Source organism: Amphibalanus amphitrite, unplaced genomic scaffold, assembly GCF_019059575.1.
Source record: "Amphibalanus amphitrite isolate SeventyFive unplaced genomic scaffold, NRLGWU_Aamphi_draft 000193F_arrow, whole genome shotgun sequence".
In the NCBI taxonomy this organism is placed as follows: Eukaryota; Metazoa; Arthropoda; class Thecostraca; order Balanomorpha; family Balanidae; genus Amphibalanus; species Amphibalanus amphitrite.
The window spans coordinates 808,587-828,949 of NW_024881688.1; the positions used below are offsets into that span (position 1 = coordinate 808,587).

A 20,363-nucleotide genomic window follows, 5' to 3' on the forward strand; every position below is an offset into this window, starting at 1 on the left:
TGGTCGTTCTGCCTTTTTTATTGATAAGGTAACTAACTATCGGCGGTAAATACAAAGGTGCGAGGAAAGCATCTAACTCAAACTATCAATGGTAAATGCAAAGGTGCACGGGATGCAGCAAAGTGTACTATCACGAATCACGATCGTGATAAATCGCACTAACATTCAGCTGTAACATGACGAATGATCGGAGTTCAAGTTCTATCCGCTGTCTAGTTATCTTTGTCTGTCCAAAGTTGAGACAATGATGACAGGTCATGATCAGTCGATGTCCCCGTCCTGGTCCGCAGCTGCAAAGACGCTCTCTTACATAACAATAACCGGTTGGCGCGGGTCATTAGGTCTCGGTGAAAGGTAATGCGAGAAAAGATTTGATCACAACTCACAAGAACTCAAATTCAACAACCGTCAACCAACGATATGATTCAGGGTTGTTCTAGCAACAGCTTACAATGTGTTGATATTCTGACTTCTGCACTTAAATGAAAAACCGAATTTCCGAAGACAAGAAATGGCCAAGAATGAAGAACAGTCCAAATCGACTTAGCCGTAGCGTAAAAGAGAGGGTATTCTTATAGCAGGCGTCTCACATGCTGCCACCGGTTTGGGAAAAGAATACCAAAGAGAGTCCCGTAAAAAAGTCGTCTGTGAAAAAGGGCCCCGATATCGATGGGGGGGGGGGGTAGTGTTTTCGATGCTTACCGCCCTCTGGATGGTGCAGTAGTGCTGGTAGCAGAGCATCCTCTGGCGCTGTCCGATGCCGACTCCGCGACAGGTCAGGTGAGGTCGAGAGGCCGCAGCCCTCAGCGTCACCCCCATCAGTCTCCCCAGGGTGTTCATGGCGGTCCAACGGGTCACTCGAGGTCTCAGTCAGAGGTCGACTCGGCGCCGTCCTTCCTCACCGACAACCGGTAACTGAAATGAAGCTGCAATCCGACCGCCCTCCCACAGAACCTCACCGCCCCGCGACTCTGTTTACAATTGCGGAGTCGCGTCGCGCCGCCGCCGCCCGTCCGCAGCTCGCTCTACCGCCGGCGCCACCAGTTCCACTGGAGCTCGGTTGCCACGGCAACAGCCGCCGAGCCACGGCTTGAACTGCTCCACTGAATTTGGTAGAGCTTGGATGGCCTTGGACGCGTGCTCTGTGATTGGTCAGTCGTCCCGGCATGTCCACGTGCTTGCAGACTGTGGATGTTGTGGATAACCAGAAAAAAGTCCCTAACCTCATCCCATGGCTTACAATTTTTCTAATCTGAGCTTCTTTGCCATTTTATTCAACACCAAACTATCAGAACTCGAGCTCTGGGAAGGCGACCGCCTGCGTGGAGGCTGTCCTGTCCTGACACCTAGCGGCCTTATTTTGTACTAACCGTTGCCGGTTTGCGGCCGCCGCAGTTGTGACGAGCGCTGCGCTGCGGAGTCGGACGGCGGAGGGGGCGGTCGATCTGCGCTGTTGGTTCTTGTGTTGAAAGTGCTGTGCTTATAGCCTTTGGAATCATTTGAGACCTTTTTACAAGTCAGGAACTTACGAAGGCCCGCGATGGCTCTCCCTCGTCTGGCCGCGAGGTTGATGTGGTCGCAGACCAGGCGGCTATCTTCTCTGTCGACGTCAGCGGCTCTCCGAGTCCAACGGCCTGTGACTCTGCCACTAGTAAGTCAAAGTGCGACTCGATTTTATGTTTGTTTTCGTTACTGTATCTCATTTAACGGGCTGGTCGGGATTGAGGCAAGTCTGCTCGCGATCAGGCCCGTGACAGTTATTTTTTGTGACCGAATTTTCAGTGAGTTGGAGTAGTTGCGAGGCTGGCCTTGTTATGAATCGATTTATGTCCCTCTGCTATGTGGGATGGTGACTTAATTTTTCTGTTCTCATACAGTCTACGTAATTTCTTCGTCCTAATTCCTCGTTCCAGAACACGATTTTTTTTCCGGTTTCGGCCTGCGGTCCTCGTCAGTCAGCTGTCGGATCAGGGGCGACTTCAGCGATATTAGAGCGGAAGTCATTTATTACTTCACCGTTTTCTCTTTCATTCTCCGTGTGAAAACACTAGTTAAAACGCTGAGGATGTTATTTAGTGATTGTATGATCGTCATAGGCTAGTAAATTGAAGCGCTGTGGCTGTTTTTATTTCGCTGAGCACGCCGCTGATCGTCGTCAGGCCGCCGCCGCCTGGTGTGGCTCGGTTCAAGGTTAGTCGAGCGTTGTCCTGAGAGCTCACGTGGCTCCGACCCGACGACAGTAGCTTTACACAGCACACGCACCGGTGTATCATACTCGCTGCGTCTTCCTTTGGCTGATCAGACAAGCCTCTGGAAAATGGTGTGTAGGAAACCAGAGATATTGTCAGAACAAGATGTTCCAAGAAGCCTATATGTCCTCCCCCCCCCCCCCCCCCCCGAGTGTCGAAGGAAGGGGCTTGAGCCACTTTTCAAAGAGATATATTGCCCCTATAACGCCATGCTTAGCTTGAAGCGCACATATTGTCTAAAATACCTTGGCTTTCTGACCTCGAGCATTGCCCTCTCTGCACCTGTTTCATTATCGCTTTGTCTCTGGGCTCCGTAGCCCCGATTTCCGCTGTCCCTTGTCTGGAAACAAGGAGTACCGAGCACAAAGAGGCTGCACCCCGCACGGACCGGTCGCCGCCGGCGGCACGTGCGCCCGTTTGAACTGGGCGGCCGGGCTCGTCGGCTGCGACGGAGCGTCATCGTCGGCTGCGACGGCGCGCGGGCCGCGGCGACTGCCACGCCGAGCCGGGCGAGTCGCACACGACCACCCGATAGGAGCGGCGCGAATGGCTAGAGAGTCTGGTTCATGATATCAGTGACTGCGAGATTTATGCAAGGCTTAGGTCGAGGCATTCCTTTTGTTGCTGAAAGACGAGAGTCATTCACTCGAGCGGGGGGATATTTTCTGCTTTGGACTGTGGACATAAGCTTTCGTTTCATTTCATATGAATTGTATCGGTGTGATTTGTTATCGATCGTTCACTTTCCCACAGCTGTGTTCTGATAGTACAGCTGACAAAATCAGCTGCTACCGGCACCGGCTGGAGTCTGCGTCGTAAACGCACCAGTTCCTATGTTTTCTGTCCTATCCGCGGACCGCCGTTTTAGTCGTTTTCACGGACATTGTGATGAATCCATTCCTTAGCGTTCAAAATTTACAAACGTTCCGTGTCTTTTAGCTGCTGATGGACAATGGTCGGTCGTCAATATTCCACGCTCACAGTACCAATATCATCGAATGTCCATTGACCAGTGTCGATGAATGCCATTGGGTCCATTGCAAAGCCAATCGAGGCCCGTTTTCAGCCCGAAGACAAGTGACAACGTGCACAGCACCACGTCGCATTACTCGTTTCTGTTGAGAATGTCAATATTGTCGATTGCAACAGAAAGTATTCGACCAGTTTGCCTATCAGAGTCATTCATAGTAATATTCGAACGCTTGCTCTCTAAATCTAAACAAACACCCATTTCTTGTGTTTACCTTGGGACTAAGGAAGAGTGTCGGATGCCATCCTTCACTATCAGAGTTGCAGGCTCAAAGCGGCCCGAAAAAGGGCGCCTCCAAGAGACAATGTTTGGCCTCGCCGCTCCAACACTGCAGGTTTTTTTTTGTCATCGGTCGTGACAAAGCAGGCAGCTGATGAAATTCGCTTTCCGCTCTGTCTTGGTAAGCAGCAGTTGAGTCACTCTGAGGGAGCTTACGTGAGCTACCCTGCGGAAGAAAGGGGAAGGAGAGAGCCGTGAATCCCGGCTGCGTCCTCACGTGTCACGCTGCTGGCGGACGGCGGTCTGGGAAGCCGTGATGTCGCTCTCTGACTTACCTTCACGGAACGGACTAGGTATGTCGGAAAACAAGAATCGAACTCATTGCTGCTGATGCAACGCGGAAGAAGCCTGGGTGACATCGGCAGTGCACTTCTCACCAAAGGCGGATGGAACATGCAGACGGCCGGCTGGCTGCTTATTGAAAACAAATAGTCACGACTTTCAGGGGTATCATTTTGTTATCATCGTGATGCTAGCGTCACGGTCTTTGTCCAGGCCAAGGATGACCGAGGAGAACACATTACGTGACAACACATGGATGCCGCTTTTACTTCCTGTTTTATTACGTGACGCTTATTTTCCCCTTTGGCCCCATTCTAAGAGGGGACTTGAAGGTCATATTTTGCAGTCTGTCCTTGCGTCGTGTTGATTTGGCCTCCGTCGCTGTGCCCTCGTCGTTTCCCCCTGTCCTTCCCGTCACCTTCGTCGGCCCCTGTCTGTGTACCCCCCCCCCCGTCCTCCCCCACGTCGTTCTGCAAGGGGACCGAACAAAGGGCACTGCTGGTATTGATCGCAGGGGCTCTGCACTCACTCTTACTGCTCCAAAGTTCTCTGTAGTTATTCGCAAATCGCTCTATTTCTGGATATGATTATTACAAAAGTGTCTTTATTCAGTGGTCTCATTTGCTCACACAGACTATTTTCACTAGCAAAAGAAGCGTTCCCCGTAACACATTCATTCATTTCGGTCGTGAGCAGCCCGTTCCTTCCTCGTGCGCACGTGGTCTCTGGCCTCTGCAGTTTGGCTCATTGCCCGCTGTCTCCTTTGGGGACAGGCCGGTGCAGTTGCCCATTATCCAATGAGCCGGGTGTCTGTTAATGTGCTCTGCTGGCACCGTGCCCAGCCGCCCCTGCCGAGCACGTGCTGTGAAGGGCAGACACGCACAGACGAATAGCGAACGGACAACGGTCGGGAGGCGAGACAGACGGACAGACGTAGACGGAGGACGAGCGGACGGACGATAGGCGAGACAGACGAGCAAACGGACAGACATTACGGCAGACAAACGTCTAGACGAACGACGATACAGACCCACAGAGGCGCCCTGTCGGGCCAGACGGTCACGTGACCTTCTGTGGCCCCCGGTGGTCTGGGCTCAGTGGTGTCACTGCGCGTGTCACTGTTGGGGTAGGCCGGCCACCGGGCATTGGAGGGGAGACGTATGCGTGCACTGTGCAGGGGGTCCTACGGGCTGGCCTTGGGTGTGTTTCGTGCAGCAGACGCTCTCTGCGGGTGGTCATTTTACGCAGTCTGTTTTGAACGGAAGCATACGCGTGAGGAAAGGGAAGGGGAAGCGAATGGGCTTCTTCTTGGGTCATCTGTACACAAGATGCGAAGCTGCATGTGTTTATTTGTAAATTTTAGTCACTTTGGCTAGTTTTATTAATCGAAACGCTTGCCTTTTTATCATTCGATCCTTTTTGACAAAATCCCTCTTTCCAATGCTTATCGGCTACCATTCCCGTATCAAACTATCTCGCCAAATGAGTATTTTGAGCTTTTATTATTGTCCTCGGCGCCTCCTGCAGCCTACTGTCGACGCTCCACACTGAGTGTGTGGCGAACTGTTCAGTCGTTCTCTGATCGAATACGCGTGCCCTGCCGCTGTGTAGTTGCGTCAGCTGGCCTTGTGAGCCGATGGACGGATGGACGAGAGACCGTGTGTGGCGGAGCGAGGCGAACTGGCGGATCAGCAGTTTAGGTTGGTAGCGATTAAGGCCTTTTTGTCGTAATTGTTGATGAGCCTGTAAGCGTCAGTCCACAGACGTCTTATAGCTGGGTTTATGGCTATGGTTCAAATATTAGCCGATTTGATATTTTGTCAGCATTATTCATGTTTTGGTTTTCTCTGGAAAAAGGACGACCTTCTTTGATTGTGTGAAACCCAGTGCCAGGTCCAGGATGCGAAAATATGGACTTGTGATGAACCTTCAGAGCTTTCAACTACTTCATGCAAGCATATTTATAAAATAAGTACAATTTTAATCCATTGCTAACTTTGGCAAAGCGCCGTCTCCCAACTTAATTCGTTACTGTGGAGTCAGCGTCTCTTTCCGATCGGACTCACGGACGGTCCCATAACCCGTCACTGGGTTTCGTCCCGTTTGTATGTTCAGCGTCGGTCCACACTCGCGTGCTGGAGTCGATGAGCCGACAAGTGTTGTGTACTGTGTAGTCAGCTGGTGTGTGAATGGTAGCGGCTGTGGCGGGTGATGCCTACCGTTTGTACGCTCAAACATGAGGGTCACGATTGACCGGAGTAACGTGGACATATGGACCACGATTGAGAAGTATTTATTTCCCGGTGTCAGAGAGGTCTCCCCGGCCTCTGGCGCCTACCTCTCTGAGGTTTGGTTGGCGAGGGTTGGCCACTTGGACTGCGCCCGGCTGGAGAGGAAGTAGGCCATATCCGCTCTCCTCGGCTGGGAAGGGGAGGGGCGCCTGCCGGCTCCTCTTTCAAAGTCACGCACACGCGTTTCAGATGTTTCCGGGCTGGCTTATGCTTTGATATTTACATTGAAATATCTGCTTGCTCCATGATGCTTCGGCCTTTGGTCCCGGATTACATATAGGAACCAGTAACCACGGATTGGTTCATACTTTCTAGCACCATTTACAGAAGTGTCACTGTTTATCTAGTCACTTGCGGACTTCAGAGGCTCGTCAAGGTCTCTGTGGCATCCGGTGATCACCACGCCATTGACATTGACAGACCAGGCCAATCGACGCCTCCTACCACGCCACGCCATCTTCTAGCTCAGGTGGAAGGCGACACGTCGGTCCCCAGTCGTCCGGCCGTTCTGTCTGTGGACCGCAGGTGTGATGTGTTCCTGCCTCCTCCCCCCTTCCCTCCGCAGACGGACGGAAGAGGTCTGTTCCGCACTGTGCCTATCACACTGACCTTCCGGCCTCCGTCACTGACACAGCTGACCGCTAGTTGGCCCGGTGCCAGGTCCAAGATGCGGAAATAACGGCGTATGTGTTGAGAGAAGAAGGTTTGGGCTTGCGTTGTTGTCAGGGTTGCCATTCTTTGTGACTCGGTTACCTGGTTCAGGCTGCGAATCCAAATGATATCATATCACGCGGTCCCCGTCTTTGCTCGCCAAGTTGGACAAAAACTAGTAAACCGCGAACAGAAACCGTTATCGGTTAGTGACCTGCGCTTATCGTGTGAGACAATGACGTACTCGAATGACAACTGTGGTATGGCTTCCATCGAATAGTAACAGCTTCATTTAGGCAATGCATTTATCTTTCATTTGTTTTACTGAAGGTTGCCCTTGCCCCTCTCAGACGTATCTCGATTTGCTGCTAGATATTCATATACAGACGCCTTTTAAACAGAGTTGTTTCTGTGTTGCGTGCCGGCTGCTATTTTGCGAAGTGAGGCCCGCCTGTGAGGACAAAGCACCTGTTTTAATGCCTCCAGACGATAACAGTCCTTCAATGCCTGACCTGACCGATACTGCGACTGAGGTATTGGCCCTGTATCGGTTTCGAGTTATCTAGCCGACCACCGTGGCCTGTACCTGAGCCAGTCTCCGCCACTGAGCTGCGCCGTACCGCCCCGGCCGCCGCCACCTCCCCATCTCCCACCCGACCCAAAGACTGCCGAGTCGGACGGCGCACGGACGGCCAAATTCGCGTAATGCATGCGAGTTCTTGGCTGGCGACTGCCGCCGGCTGCTTTGAAGCGCGCCCTGATGGGGCCGTAGTGGCCGGTTGGTGCCCGGTTAGCGTCGCTGGAATGCTGCCGATGGGCGACTGTCGTGCGCGCGTCATCGTCGGTCACGTCGGATGACGGCAGGATGACGCTGATGACGGCGCGGTGACGTTGGTGACCGTCGGTAGACCAGTGCGGTTGCACGGGAGTCGTGTGCCGGTGGTAATTTCGGCTCCTGAGAAGCCACAAACCATGAAGAGCCCACTGAGAAGCTTGAGATGTTTGTTCAGTCTGACCTTGCACTTGAGCTAAACTTTACATGAGTAGTTGAGCTATTATGTCTGATATATTGTCGTAGCTCTGGCAGTGACGCCTGAGGTGAATCATCTTACGAGCTTCTGCGTGACCTGGCCTATTATAAATAAGCGAAGTTTGGGATTCTGGGCTGATCTTTGCAGCCACTCTGTCCTTCACATAGCAGCCTAGCCGTTTCCCCAAGCCGCTCAGCTGTTATATCATCCGTCTGGACTGTCTACCTGAGCCGCCTGACGTGTGATGACCGGTGCCGTCAGTGAGCCCACAACCTGAGCCAGGGGCCAGATCAGTTCCCCAGCCGCAGCCCGCAGTTCGCCCTGGGTGGCCAGACGGATCGAGTGCCTGATGAGTTGTACGAGGCTCAGCTGAAACCTGCAATTACATCTGCAATTTGTATTCAGGCGGTGACTGTCTTCAGGGAGATCCCCACCCCTACACTAGCAGACGATGTCACAGAAAATCGGTGTGGTGTTTCTCATTTATGAAATATTATTTATGCCGAGCTTATTGGCAATAATGACCGACGTTAGGGAACGATGGTATCACTGATGGGTTTCGGATTGCTGGTGTTCTGAACTACTTCGATTTCTGTCTCGCTGCTCGGTCGGCTGGTCGCCTGATAGCCCAACTCCGGCCTCCTGTGGGTTTTATTTACCGTGCCGGCCGTGCAGCGGGCGCGCCCACCTCCACCCCGCGGAGGACCGGGCGCCGGCCGGGTGCCGGAAGCACCGCTCACCGCGCCGGTCGGTCGGTGGACCGTCCGTCCTGCCTCACGGAGCGGCTGCGTGCGGCCGCTCCCCGCCGGCCGCCGGCTGTGCACAGTGTGCAGAGGCCGACTGCCGGCCAGTGCGGCTATTTCTGGCAGCGCTGAGGACACGACTGTCCGTTACCCGGCCCGGTGTACCGCGGCGGCCGGACGGGCGGATCACCGGCTGGTGGGGTATTCTGTGAACTGGACTCCATCTGACCTTGAGACGGAGGCGGACGCCTTGTGCCCTACAGACGACCGGGATGAGATCATATGCCGTCCGATCGGGAGTGTCGGATTTAGGAGGGGAGCTGACGGAAAGAATAGCACAGTGATCTATGAGGTAGTCCGTAGTAGGTACTACTAGGACCTCGAGTGCGGGCCTGAGTAGGGTATGACTGAGAATGGTGTGGTCCATGTTATCCATGTGGTGCTTTTGATGGTTGGCAGTTGGTAGTCGCTTTGGTATAGTTTCATTTCTGTTTGCCCGGCCCACTCCTCCATTCATCACATAACGCTATTTCATAGTTTTGTGGCGAGGACTTGGCGTCTATCGGTTGTTCATTGACCGACTGTTTCCCTCTCTCTCTCTCCGCAGGTGTGTGTGGCGCAGCAGCGGCTCCAGTACTCTACCGGCCAGAAGCCGCCGGTGCCGCCCTCCTCCAAACCGCGGCCGTCCTCCTCTTCCTCGTCCTCCTCCTCCAGTGACTCCGACTCCTCAGACTCCGACTCGGACGAGGAGATCGACGGACGCAAGCCGTTCGGAAAGAGGGTGAGTTGGGCTGGACGGGCGCTCTAACTCTTACATTGTAAACTAATGGGGTGTCGACTTACGTGGCTGTAGAACATGGTGAACTGTTGAAGTATTACCTGGCTAATGGTTGTCAGTTGGCGAAATCTTCTTTTGATTTTTTGCAATATTAAAAACTTAACTTTGATATTTCGATAAATCCTGTGCTCAGTTTTTGCATTTTTCTACGCTCTCGTGAGAGCTAAGAATGATAGCTGCTTAAGTTACCATTATCTTGCAATCCAGGCCAAGAGCTGCCTTGTAACTGTCGGTGCTTTGAGCTCGGGTTTGTTTTGCCACAGCAGCCCAAAGCCTGCTTAACCTCAGATTGCACAAGCCTGCCTCACTTTCAGCCTGCCCCACTCCGGAGTTAGTTGTGACTGGTGACGTCAGTGCACGCAGTACTCGCTGGTAGAGGGCATCAGAGCTGATCTCTGATCCCGTGGTATGTGGACGATCCCAGATCAAAGCGCAGCAGCTGAGCTCATTGTGGACCTCCGTTGGGTGGAGTTAGGCCGCTTTCTGACTAACGAGCGAGCCATTGTTCGGCATTGAAAACCGGATCCATGGCTATTTCGGGCACGGCTCGTTTGTTGGGTCTGCTAATGATCAGCAGAACGTTCATGAGCCAAGTTATTCGTGACTGAGTGTTTTGGGCTGTTGACTCTCAGGCGGCTCACAGCCTGAAGGTAACCTTCAGGCCACCCCGTGACGCGGACAGATCGCACAATTGACCCGACCTGACCCGGCTCTCTGTTCTGACCTGACCCGACCCGCCGCAGGGGACGTCGCCGATCTGGCAGAAGAAGATGCGCACCTACCACCGCGTAATGGACGTCAACAAGGACGGCACCGTCAGCTGGGACGACTTCAAGGACATGGCCAGGAAGTTCGCCGAGATCGGACACCTGGACGAACAGCAGCAGCAGGAGTTCATCCAGCAGCTCAAGGTACCCGGTCTCAGTGCCAGATTCGGCGTCATCTTCTTTAACTTTGTGTTACACCGATGCTATAATTCATATAAAGAATGATCAAAAGAAATTAATGTTAAAACCCCGCTCCCTCCCTTCCCAATGCGGCAACCGGACGATAAAAAGGAAAGGACTGAGGCGTTGCCCGCCCTGCCTCTGTCGTTCCACCTGTCTCACGAGCTACGGATGTGTGTGACCCTGATCACCTTTGCTGTGTCAGTATGTCTTGTGGGCTCCGACTGAAACCTTAGTTGGGCGGTATCCCTATATTACTGCCATTGAGACTCCGTCGGTGCGTCGTCACGACTATGCTTGGTGAATCTATCGGACCCCTTGCGTCAGATTACGCTGTGCCGTAGGTTAAGCCCAACCCCACGGCCGCCTTAGCTGCCGAGGAAGCCGGTTTTTGTGCCGTGTACATTTGATCTGCGTCGCGGTGCTGTGCCTCTGCTGAGACAAGGCTGGTCGTCGATCCGCGCTGCCGCTGGCAGTTTTGGCTTGGATACTAGTACGCTTATTCGCAGAGGTCACCGACAGCCTGATGTAACAGCAGTGGTGGATACAGAAGTCTGGTTCTCAAGGGGATCAAAAGTTTGTTATGTGGATCGCGAAATGTATTACAACACATTCCTTATGTTGTGTTTCCAGTCAGATATATTGATGTTGGCTGTATGCGGTTGTTAACATTGTAAGGTGTCAGTTTCTTATTCGAACTCGCATTTTACTTCGGTATTGGTCCTGCTAACCGGTGGTCTAGTGAAATCTTCAGTTGCAGTTGCCAAATGGAACGTCTCGTCATGATGAACGTTTCAACGCAACTGTACCATCATCTCACAACGTCGTCTTATTTACACAGCACATAGCTTGGCATTTTCTCGTCCAGGATCATTAGCGGAGCCAGGATTATGCCTGAACTTCCAGCACTGTTACCGAGTCTCCCGTCAAATGAATGGTCTAGGATTCCGGGCAGCTGCCGAGACCTCTCATGCGCGCGCGTCTGGCGGGCGCGGCTCTTGTTCTGCTCGGCGGTGTCCGGTCGACAGCTCAGAGGTGTTGTTGTTGGCCTGACGATACAACTGCTTTGGTGAGCCGACCCACCCTCGAAGAATAGGCGTGTCCGTGCGCACAGCACCCAGCGACGGGCTGCTCGTGTCGCTCAGAAGTCAGAGGGCGTCTGTAAAGTACGGCGAAAGGTCAGCAGGTGCTCTGGTGGTCAGGTCACTGTCGATAGACCAGCGAGGTAGCTGGACGAGGTGTTCAGGTGGTATCCAAGCTCACCGGTGTTTGTGTTGCGATAGAACATTGACGGGGAGCATGGTTAGCGTCGTGTTTTCCAGTGACCTGCCCTATAAGTGAGATGTTGACCACCGAAGGAGTGGTTTGGCGTGTCAGGAGACCGGTGCTACAAAGTCTGGGCTCAGCCTTGATAACATATTTTCTTCTGCTCGAGTTGAAGCTCTTTTCTAATGGATCAGCTATGGATCAGCTCAACCTCAAAAAGTCTATAGGCTTTTTGTGTAGTAACAGTCAGTGGGTATGAAACTCTGCTGTTCTTAGTTTGACAGTTGAGTCGTTAGTCATGTGGCTGTTCTGTAAGCTTTCCAGCCAGAAATAGCTGTTGTTTTTATTACTTGTGCCATGCCATTACTGGGAAGCCTGCAGCGCGGTAAATGCGATCTATCCAGCAGACGGGTTTAGCGTTGACCACACTGGTCCTGTCTGGTCTGATACCCTGTGCGCCGGCGCGGTCCATGAGGAGCCTGTAACGAAGCCTTTCAAAAGTACCGACATGGGGACTCGGGGAGGGCATAAGTCGCCGACCTCATTACTCAAACTCCGGCGGAGTTCGGACGATTCTAAATATACACAGACGCTCAGCGATGTTACTGGTACCGGTAGTTTTCCTTGCATGGAGCGGGAAGGGAGAGACCTGTTTGGTGCACTTTGTGGCGAAGAGAGAGACCTGTTTGGTGCACTTTGTGGCTACGCTGGTGAAGCTCCAGAGGACAGCTTTCCTTTGAATGGGGAATTATAATTTGTGGTAATTTTTAATTAGAATGCCATGAGCTCCTATCTAAAGCTCTCATCCCGAGCTTTCATTTGAAAGCTTTGTACCCTCTGCCTCTGTTCCGACCGACCTGAGCACCCGGACCGTTCGGGCTCACACCGGCGGCACAGCGCGGCCACTTCCCTCTCCACTGATGAGTGATGTGTGGTGTATGTGAGTAATGTTTGTGTTGGTCGGTGAATCTGTGCCCACCAGCGGTGGCTGACTCCCGAGACTCTCACTCACCGGCGCTGTCTTCGCCGCTCCTCGTAACGGCTCACCGTGTGTTTTCCCACTCTCCTCACGCCGCCTCAAACGTCAGAACTGCTGACGGCTGGTTCATTGACGTGAGAGGCTCTGTGGATCCTTCTTACTTCCCAAATGTCATGGCTAGTGACGTGGAGTGGAGTGACGATAGTTTTCTCGCTCTACTATCCAGCGTTCACGGCGGGGGCGTGAACAGTGAACCCAGTGTCGTCAGTTCACAGTGTCGTCAGTTTCGACTGTGCACTCTGGACATCCTCTTTGCTCACCGTGACTCTTGGCTGAGTTTTCTGGTACTGCTCACCCTTTCACCAACCTGTGACTTCCCACCGACCGGTTCTCCTGACAAGACTCTGTTTGGATAACGGTTTGGCCCTGCAATGTCTGTGTTCCTGGACTCTAGTTCCGCTCGTCTTTGCTCGTATCGTTCAGTGGCCGGTCGTCGGCGGTTCCTCATATGACGCTTTGTTACACCAATGACGTCACATGAGCTGCCGGTGTAGCACTAACGGTCCTGCCTGCCTTCATGCGGCAGGCCGTGCGGTAGGACGCGTCAGCGGACCGCCGCGCTGGTCTTCCTTCTGTCAATGGCTTCTTGTTTTGACCCTGGCTCGGGCGATCGCGTTCTGTCGAAAGCTGTCGACGGGCGGTTAGAGGCTTTCCACAGACGTCTTTCGCAGACCCCTTATTGGTGTTTCTGAAACATTGCCAACACCTGGCTAGGCTACAGTTTTTACAGCTATGGGCTAGAGTAAGCTTTTGACAGTGAACTGTTTCTTTTGTACCATGAAACATTCCGCGAAACTGAATAACGATGCTCACTGAAAACCCTGGTACGATCTTTACTTCCAAGTTGTGTAATGTGTATGATAGGAATAGGGAAATACAAGTCGCCACACTGTGTGTGATGTGTATTGTGTATTATCTCTCCCAACAACGCTTCACATTTTCTGCCCCCAGTACGTATGGGAGAACAACTGGGGCGCCTCGGACGATGCGTACTGCTTCATCGTACCATTTCCTCGTCTTACCTTACCTCTCTGTCTGCCCCCAGTACGTATGGGAGAACAACTGGGGCGCCTCGGACGACCCGTACTGCTTCATCACCGAGGAGGCGCTGCTCACCTCCATGGAGCACGTGGTCAACACCAAGGACCTGGCCAAAAAGACCGACAAGTTCCTCCCCTACCTGTTCAAGGTAGGGACCGGCTCGCCGGGCTGCGGAGGGCTATCAGGGAGATTAAGTGGGGAAGGGACTGTTCGCGGTAGCTTCTCAAGCGTGTAAATTTGCTCATCGATGAAAACGATTGATCATTGATAACTTTCAACGGTCACAGTTTATTCGTCCAATTCAATCCCTTCATTTTGACTGATTGAATGCACAAAATTGCTAAGAACTTTGTACTTTAGTGGTGTATATTGGATAACTTTGCATCACGATCCAATATACCAATCGACTTTCAATCTTAAGTTCATATAGCTTCGTACCACGGTTCAATTTTCCCGTATGATCGAAGTTCCTGTATGAGCTGCCGACTGCCCAGTCGACAGTCGTTAGGCGGCACGAGCTTTACGAAATGCACCGAAATGCTGATGATGCCAATTGCCAATGATCCAAAAATAGATATCCCGGGTAGTGATCACAGCGACTTTCAGCTCAGTTGCCTTGGAGGTATTGCACATGGTTAGGCCAACCATCTACTATACTATTTGTGAAATGAAACTCTGTCTGTAGGTATGTGTTTCTGTCTGTTTGCACCGTGCAGAGGGGTGCTTTGACGCCATGCGCAGGTCAAACGGTGCGGTCGAGGGGGGTGAAATTTTCGCAGGGTGTTGATGACGTCACGGGCACGTGCAGTGGCGTGTTTCGAGACTCATGGGGTGGATGGTTCGCACGTGGCACGCGCTGGAAAAAGGTGCATTTTCTCCAAATTTGCTCGGCTCTCAAGCCTGCTTCAAGGCATCGGCAGCCAGGTTCAATCGCCTTTGACAATAAAATGCATGACGATCGGCGGCGGGTGCCTCTCATTTGCGGATTGGCAAGTTATTTATTTTGATCAGAGGCGAATGGTGGTGTTGATTATCGGTAAACAAAGACAGGTTTCAATACGATCACACAAATGCACCGCGTTTGCCGTAATGCGCCACATTTGTCCACATGCGCTATTTTTGTCGCTGATCGCACAACTTTGTCAAATATGGTCCGATAAGGGTGCAGTTTCTTGGAAGGATGCATGACAAAATGACAGGTACAAATGCGCCACTTTTGTCGCAATGCGCCACATTTGTCACAAGGCGCCATTTCCACCAAATACGATTAAGAATAATGGAATGACACGAGTAGGAGCAGGGTTAGGAACTCTTTTTTAGTTTATTAGTTTATCTGATAGTCTGTGACCTCATATGACCCAGTCATAGTGGTAGGGTTAGTGTTAAGAGTAGTAGTAGGGGTAGTGGTAGGGGTAGTGGTAGGGGTAGTAGTAGGGGTAGTAGTAGGGGTAGTGGTAGGGGTAGTAGTAGGGGTACGGGTAGTGGTAGGGGTAGTGGTAGTGGTAGTGGTAGTGGTAGTGGTAGTGGTAGTGGTAGGGGTAGTGGTAGGGGTAGGGGTAGGGGTAGGGGTAGGGGTAGTGGTAGGGGTAGTGGTAGGGGTAGTGGTAGGTAGTGGTATGGGTAGAATTAGTAGAAGTGTGGCCCAGGCCGATCCAATGTGACTTGGTGCCCTATACGACCTGGCCTGACCGAAGGTGACCTGGCCAGAGCCAGTGTAACCAGGGATGACAAACTTGACCTAACTTGACCCTGTATGACCCAAATTTCATCCAACTAAGCCCTCAGAATACTTATTATGTTCAAAATTTTCCTCTGCACGTTTCCGTCCATATCTCTGCTTCCAGACGACACATCAATTTAACTCAAACACCATTCGAAAGCAAATTGGCTGCTGCCGCATTTTCTGGCTACGCCGCGAAGCAAGTGGCGCAGCCGCTTGTCTATATTACTATTTGAGGAGGGTGCGTCTGTCCGTTACCGAGGTCCCAACTTGGTGGTGCTTTGCGTGGACTACAGGCCAGACCGTTGCACCTAGCCCGGTGAAATTTGCACAACTTATAGATCAAGGATGCGCGACGTGCCTTTGAGGGGTCTCAGCTCGATCGGATTGATAGGGAGCGCGTGGCGCGTGCTCAAAAAGTGCAATTTCGCGTCATAGACTTTACATGTATAAATCGTCGTGCGAAATCGGGCGAAAACGGCTAATTTTGGCCGACACGGGTCCAGTTCCCGTGCAATATCTTGGTGACCAGGGGTCCGACCGGCACGGGGAAAACAGCATCGTGTACAGAATTGAACGGGCTATTGAATGGTGTGCAATGCAGAGGATAGCACGCGCCACGTGCACTGGAGAGGGCACTTTTATTTGAAAAATTGCGGTTTTTGAGGGATTTTGGAATTAATTTTATCTTTAGGTGACCGTTAAATGGAGCGAGTTGAATCAACGCCTATTTGCAAGAGAAAGGTACCGCCTCTCATATACAAATTGTGAAAAGCTGATTGATCCAAATCAAGGTGGTGCAAATCACAGGAGAAAATGGTGTTTGTCAATTTTGTGCCACTTTATTAATCACACGGGGTTTGCTGCATAACCTGATACCTTTGGCAATTGAATATGGTACCATTGGATAGAGATTCAATTCTGTCCAATATTCACTCTTCATGTTTGCATGATGAGCAACAGTATTCTTAAAAATGTAAATGTTCCAAACCATTACATTGTCATTTTTAGCGAAATTCAGCGATGGCCCTCAAAAGACTTCACGCCAGTTTTCGAATCATTCTTAAGTAGAACGCATGATAATACGACACGGGCACCTCGATGCGATGTATCTTTTTTGTTTTATTACAAAATGCTTGGCCGTCGAAAAGCAATCGAACGAAATGGATGCCAACCAAATCGACACAGACCAACCCAATACCCACGGGTCAAAAATAACCCTTCTTCGCGTTGCGGAGCACGCGGGTAACCCTAGTATCTTTCTAGTTGAGGTTTATTTGCCATTGGGTCTACAGTGCAGGGATATTTCTATCTCGCACTCCTCTGAGATGCAGAGATAAGAATTTGTTATCTCTGCATCCCTCTGAGATGCAAAGATAAGGTCTCGAGGGTTCACAACGAAAAATCAAGAGTTCAAGTGATGATGGGTCAATAACCGAACGACATTTTTAATGGTTGTTTATGGATGAAACTTATGAAATAAGAACAAACTACTCTGAATCTATTTTTACATGGATGAATGCATTTAAATATATTATTTCTCAATTAAGAATAAACCTCAACATAGAAAGATATAGGATTCCTCATGGCTCACTCGTGGAAGATCGGATATCTTTTCCTCGCGTGTTACAGAAAAACCTCGCTCCTTCGTCGCTCGGTTTTTCAGTAACCCGCTTGGAAAAGATATCCTTATCTTCCACTCGGAGCCATGAAGAATCCTCTATATCTGAGGACATAACTGATAGAATTCAATCTGTCATTGGGAATATTAAGTTTATTGGTATGCATTTCATGTCGTCCGCCATCTTTTCAAAGCATAAACTCGTTATCTGGTGGGGACAAACATGTAAAGTGCACAGTGCACAGTCTGCAGACTGCAGAGCCGCTGCAGCGTCCGCAAATCTGGCCAAGTCTAGCTTCTGCCGGACTCTTCAACTTCACTTATGGACAGAGACAAAACTAAGCTCCTTTCGAAGGTCATGACCCTCAGGCCAACATCATAGGTCAATATGAAACCGTGGCAGCTTATTGAATTGAGTATTACGAATAGTTAGTTCGTGCATTGCTGCCCCGCCAGAGTTGTGACCTGCTCCCTTGCCCTGCTGCCTTGACCCTGGTTGGTGCAGTGACTTACTATTCTGACCTGCTCGTCCTGGGTTCTGCGCTATGACCTGATAACTCTGATTGACAGGCGGTGGACTACAACGCCAGCGGCGACATTTCCGTGGACGAGTACAAACTGCTCTTCAAGTGCCTCGGTCTCTCGGAGGAGGTATGTGTCTGGGTGTGGGGATGGAACGGCTGGAGATTGACTGGAACGGTCCCAGGGTGGCATACGAGACTAGGGGAGGCTCTCGGATGTGACAGGGGGATGAGGCGTTAGTGGGTTTGCATAATGAGGCCTCCACTCTATCGTTCTTCTATAGGAGAACCGCCCTTCGACGGACTTGTGTGTGTATTGTGGATATCCCTAATCTGCCACGGGTCATGTTTGTTTAAAAAGTATATAAAAAAGTAAATGGTTGTGAATTTTCTGTCATGTAGGTATTTCTTGGCAGATAGTTGGTTTGACTGATTCAACGACCCCCAGACTGTCCGTGTGATAACAACTGAGTGGTGTCAGTGTTACGAGTTGTTCGTTCCGTATTCACCCCGTTTCTCTGCCTGCCAGGACGCAGTCGTGTCGTTCAACTCGATCGACGTCAACGGTGACGGCACCATCACCCTGGACGAGTTCGTGGCGCACGGCAAGGACTTCTTCCTCACCGAGGACGAGGCGCGGCCGTCCAAGTTCTTCTGGGGCCCTCTGGTGGCCTGAGCGGCCGGCCGCCACCTACCTGTGATCGGCCGCAGCTGAGACATGTCGGTCGGGGTCGCTGCCGGCGCCGCGGCCCGCTGTCTGGGACCGCCGGACGCCGCGCGCGGCCCGAGTGGATGCGGTACTCTGCGCTGTGCCGCTGGTGAGTGACGGCGCGGCCGCTCCGCTGTACGCCCGGTTTTGAAATATGTGGCTGTTATGGATGCCGAGTGGTCTAACCCACACAGTGAATATTCCGCCGATGTTTTCTGAACGGTTAGTCGGGGATCCATCCAATTATATGTGGCAAGTTTTGATTTTTGTTCTTTTCGTTATGATCCGGGCATCCGATGATAAGCGATGCCTTCGTCTAACGCTGGCTATTTCGATCGTCTATTTTTCATATCGTATTTCATGACGATGGCCAATCGAGATCCTGGTTGACGGGCTTACGCTTCGAAGACTTTATTTTCCTATACGTTATCTCGTTACCTCGGATCCACAATAAGTCTCGCCCTTCCACATTTACCTCGCTCCAGACAATAGTTTGACGCGTCCTCTCGCAGTCAGTTATCCAATGTCCATCCGCGGATAGGCGTCGTAGCGTAGTGCGCTGTCCTGCCGGGCCGGTTCGATCGCAGGTGCCTTATAACTCGTCGGCAGGGGCTGAGAGAGTGTTCCAGAGATGTGTCTCCTGTACGTGTGTCTGTGTGTGGGTGTGAGTGCTGTCCGGGGCGGGCCGGCGGACGGGGCCTCCGCCGGCGTGTGGTGGGCAGAAGCCGACCGTCGGGGCAGGCCGGGGCCGTGTGTGGGCCTCCGCTGGAGACAAGACGCCCGGACGGCGGCAGTGGGTGTAGAAATATACATACTTTCACAGAATCGGCTGTTTGCTGGACAGGGGCGTCTTAGCTTCTGCAGAACAGGCTTGAGGGAGGGATGGAGATATCACCGAACATCCAAGGCTCTATTCCTCTGATCGGCACTGTTGCGTGTCGGTGGAAGGCGCCCTGGCGTAGTAGCCTCCTCTTTCACTCTGAAATGATAGACGTCTTCCGCCACCACCGAGCCCAAGGTGTCGGCACCTATCTCATCAACCTGTACCGGGACGTCCGGAAAGCCGTACAGGTATTAAGTACACCGTCACCCCTGTTCATCTAATGGAGTCAAGTGGCGACCATGTCCACTGTATGATCCTTAGCAAGAACTCGGCATCGGCGCTACACGGCAGCACGGGGTTGTGCCCTATGCTCGGCTGGCAGACGCAGATCAAGTCTTAATCCGATTTGGCAGCAGCCCAGAGGCCAGAGCTATATATTTCATATTCGAGTGACAATGGTATTGTGTGATTTTTGCCAGCGCTGTGCGGCAGATTACTGGCAGCCACAAAAAAGATCGGCTGCAGTTTCTTTGTAACCAAGTAACGCCAGGAATGTGGCCCATTCAATTGCTTCATGAATCACATGAAAATACTGGCTGCTGTGCACGGTAAACATATTTATCGAAAAAAAAGAAAATAGGTTCAACCCGGTTCAACCGCTCTCCATTCCTTGTCAATCGCTGCCTTTGTTTTGCCAAGCTTCCGTCCGGTTGTACTGAATTTCTATTCGCTTTAAAGTCACTTTGACAAGCTGAGTATCCTACAGGAGGACGGAGACAACAATTCCGCTAATGTGTCATTTACCAGGCCGACCCCTCCCCTCCCCAGCGCTAGGCGTCTATCCTTGTCAGCTCCATTCACCCTCGTCTATAAGGTCACCCCCATTGTGCGCCGCTCGCCTCACACCGCCCCGCGGCGCGGTATGTCCGCATCCTGTGTGTGTATGTCCAGCCATGGTGACCGACCCCTCCCCACCTCCCAACCGGGATCGATGGGGGCGCCGGTGGCCGCCCGACGCACCGACGAGCCGCGGCGCCGGCACAGACGGGACACGCGCGTCGGAGACAGAGACGACGCGTCGGCGACGGCGGGCGGCGCGAGAGGGTCGCAGAGGGAGTGGTCCCAGAGGAGGGATGGCCCGGGGAGGTGCGGTGACGCGCTGATTGGTGGAGAGAGCAAGAGAGAGAGAGAGAGAGAGAGAGAGAGAGAGAGAGAGAGAGAGAGAGAGAGAGAGAGAGAGAGGCGGTCAGCGCGGCTACGTTGAGCGGAGCTGACGTCTGGC

General features: G+C 52.1%; 2 protein-coding genes across 2 annotated transcripts in view; one reads left to right on the top strand and one right to left on the bottom strand.

The window, feature by feature from the left end:
* LOC122384541 (sarcoplasmic calcium-binding protein-like) overlaps positions 1-1,184 on the bottom strand; it is a 53,307-nt gene extending 52,123 nt beyond the window's left edge. Inside the window, exon 1 of the mRNA XM_043372074.1 lies at positions 703-1,184. Within this exon, the coding sequence (XP_043228009.1) occupies positions 703-840 (138 nt within the window). The 5' untranslated portion in view covers positions 841-1,184. The remainder of the gene's footprint in view (positions 1-702) is intronic.
* Positions 1,120-19,083, top strand: LOC122384540 (sarcoplasmic calcium-binding protein-like). The gene is made up of 6 exons (XM_043372073.1): positions 1,120-1,651; positions 9,164-9,337; positions 10,138-10,305; positions 13,692-13,835; positions 17,599-17,679; positions 18,079-19,083. Exons 1-6 carry the CDS (start codon positions 1,541-1,543, stop codon positions 18,223-18,225), a joined length of 825 nt encoding a protein of 274 aa, XP_043228008.1. The 5' UTR covers positions 1,120-1,540; the 3' UTR covers positions 18,226-19,083.
* The last annotated feature ends 1,280 nt before the right edge of the window (positions 19,084-20,363 follow it).

Excerpts from the sequence above, each read along its gene's own strand:
- LOC122384540 (XM_043372073.1), top strand. The coding sequence starts at position 1,541 with ATGGCTCTCCCTCGTCTGGCCGCGAGGTTGATGTGGTCGCAGACCAGG. Across the intron at positions 9,338-10,137 it reads GCAAGCCGTTCGGAAAGAGG|GGGACGTCGCCGATCTGGCA; the intron begins GTGAGTTGGGCT and ends GACCCGCCGCAG. Across the intron at positions 17,680-18,078 it reads GCCTCGGTCTCTCGGAGGAG|GACGCAGTCGTGTCGTTCAA; the intron begins GTATGTGTCTGG and ends TCTGCCTGCCAG.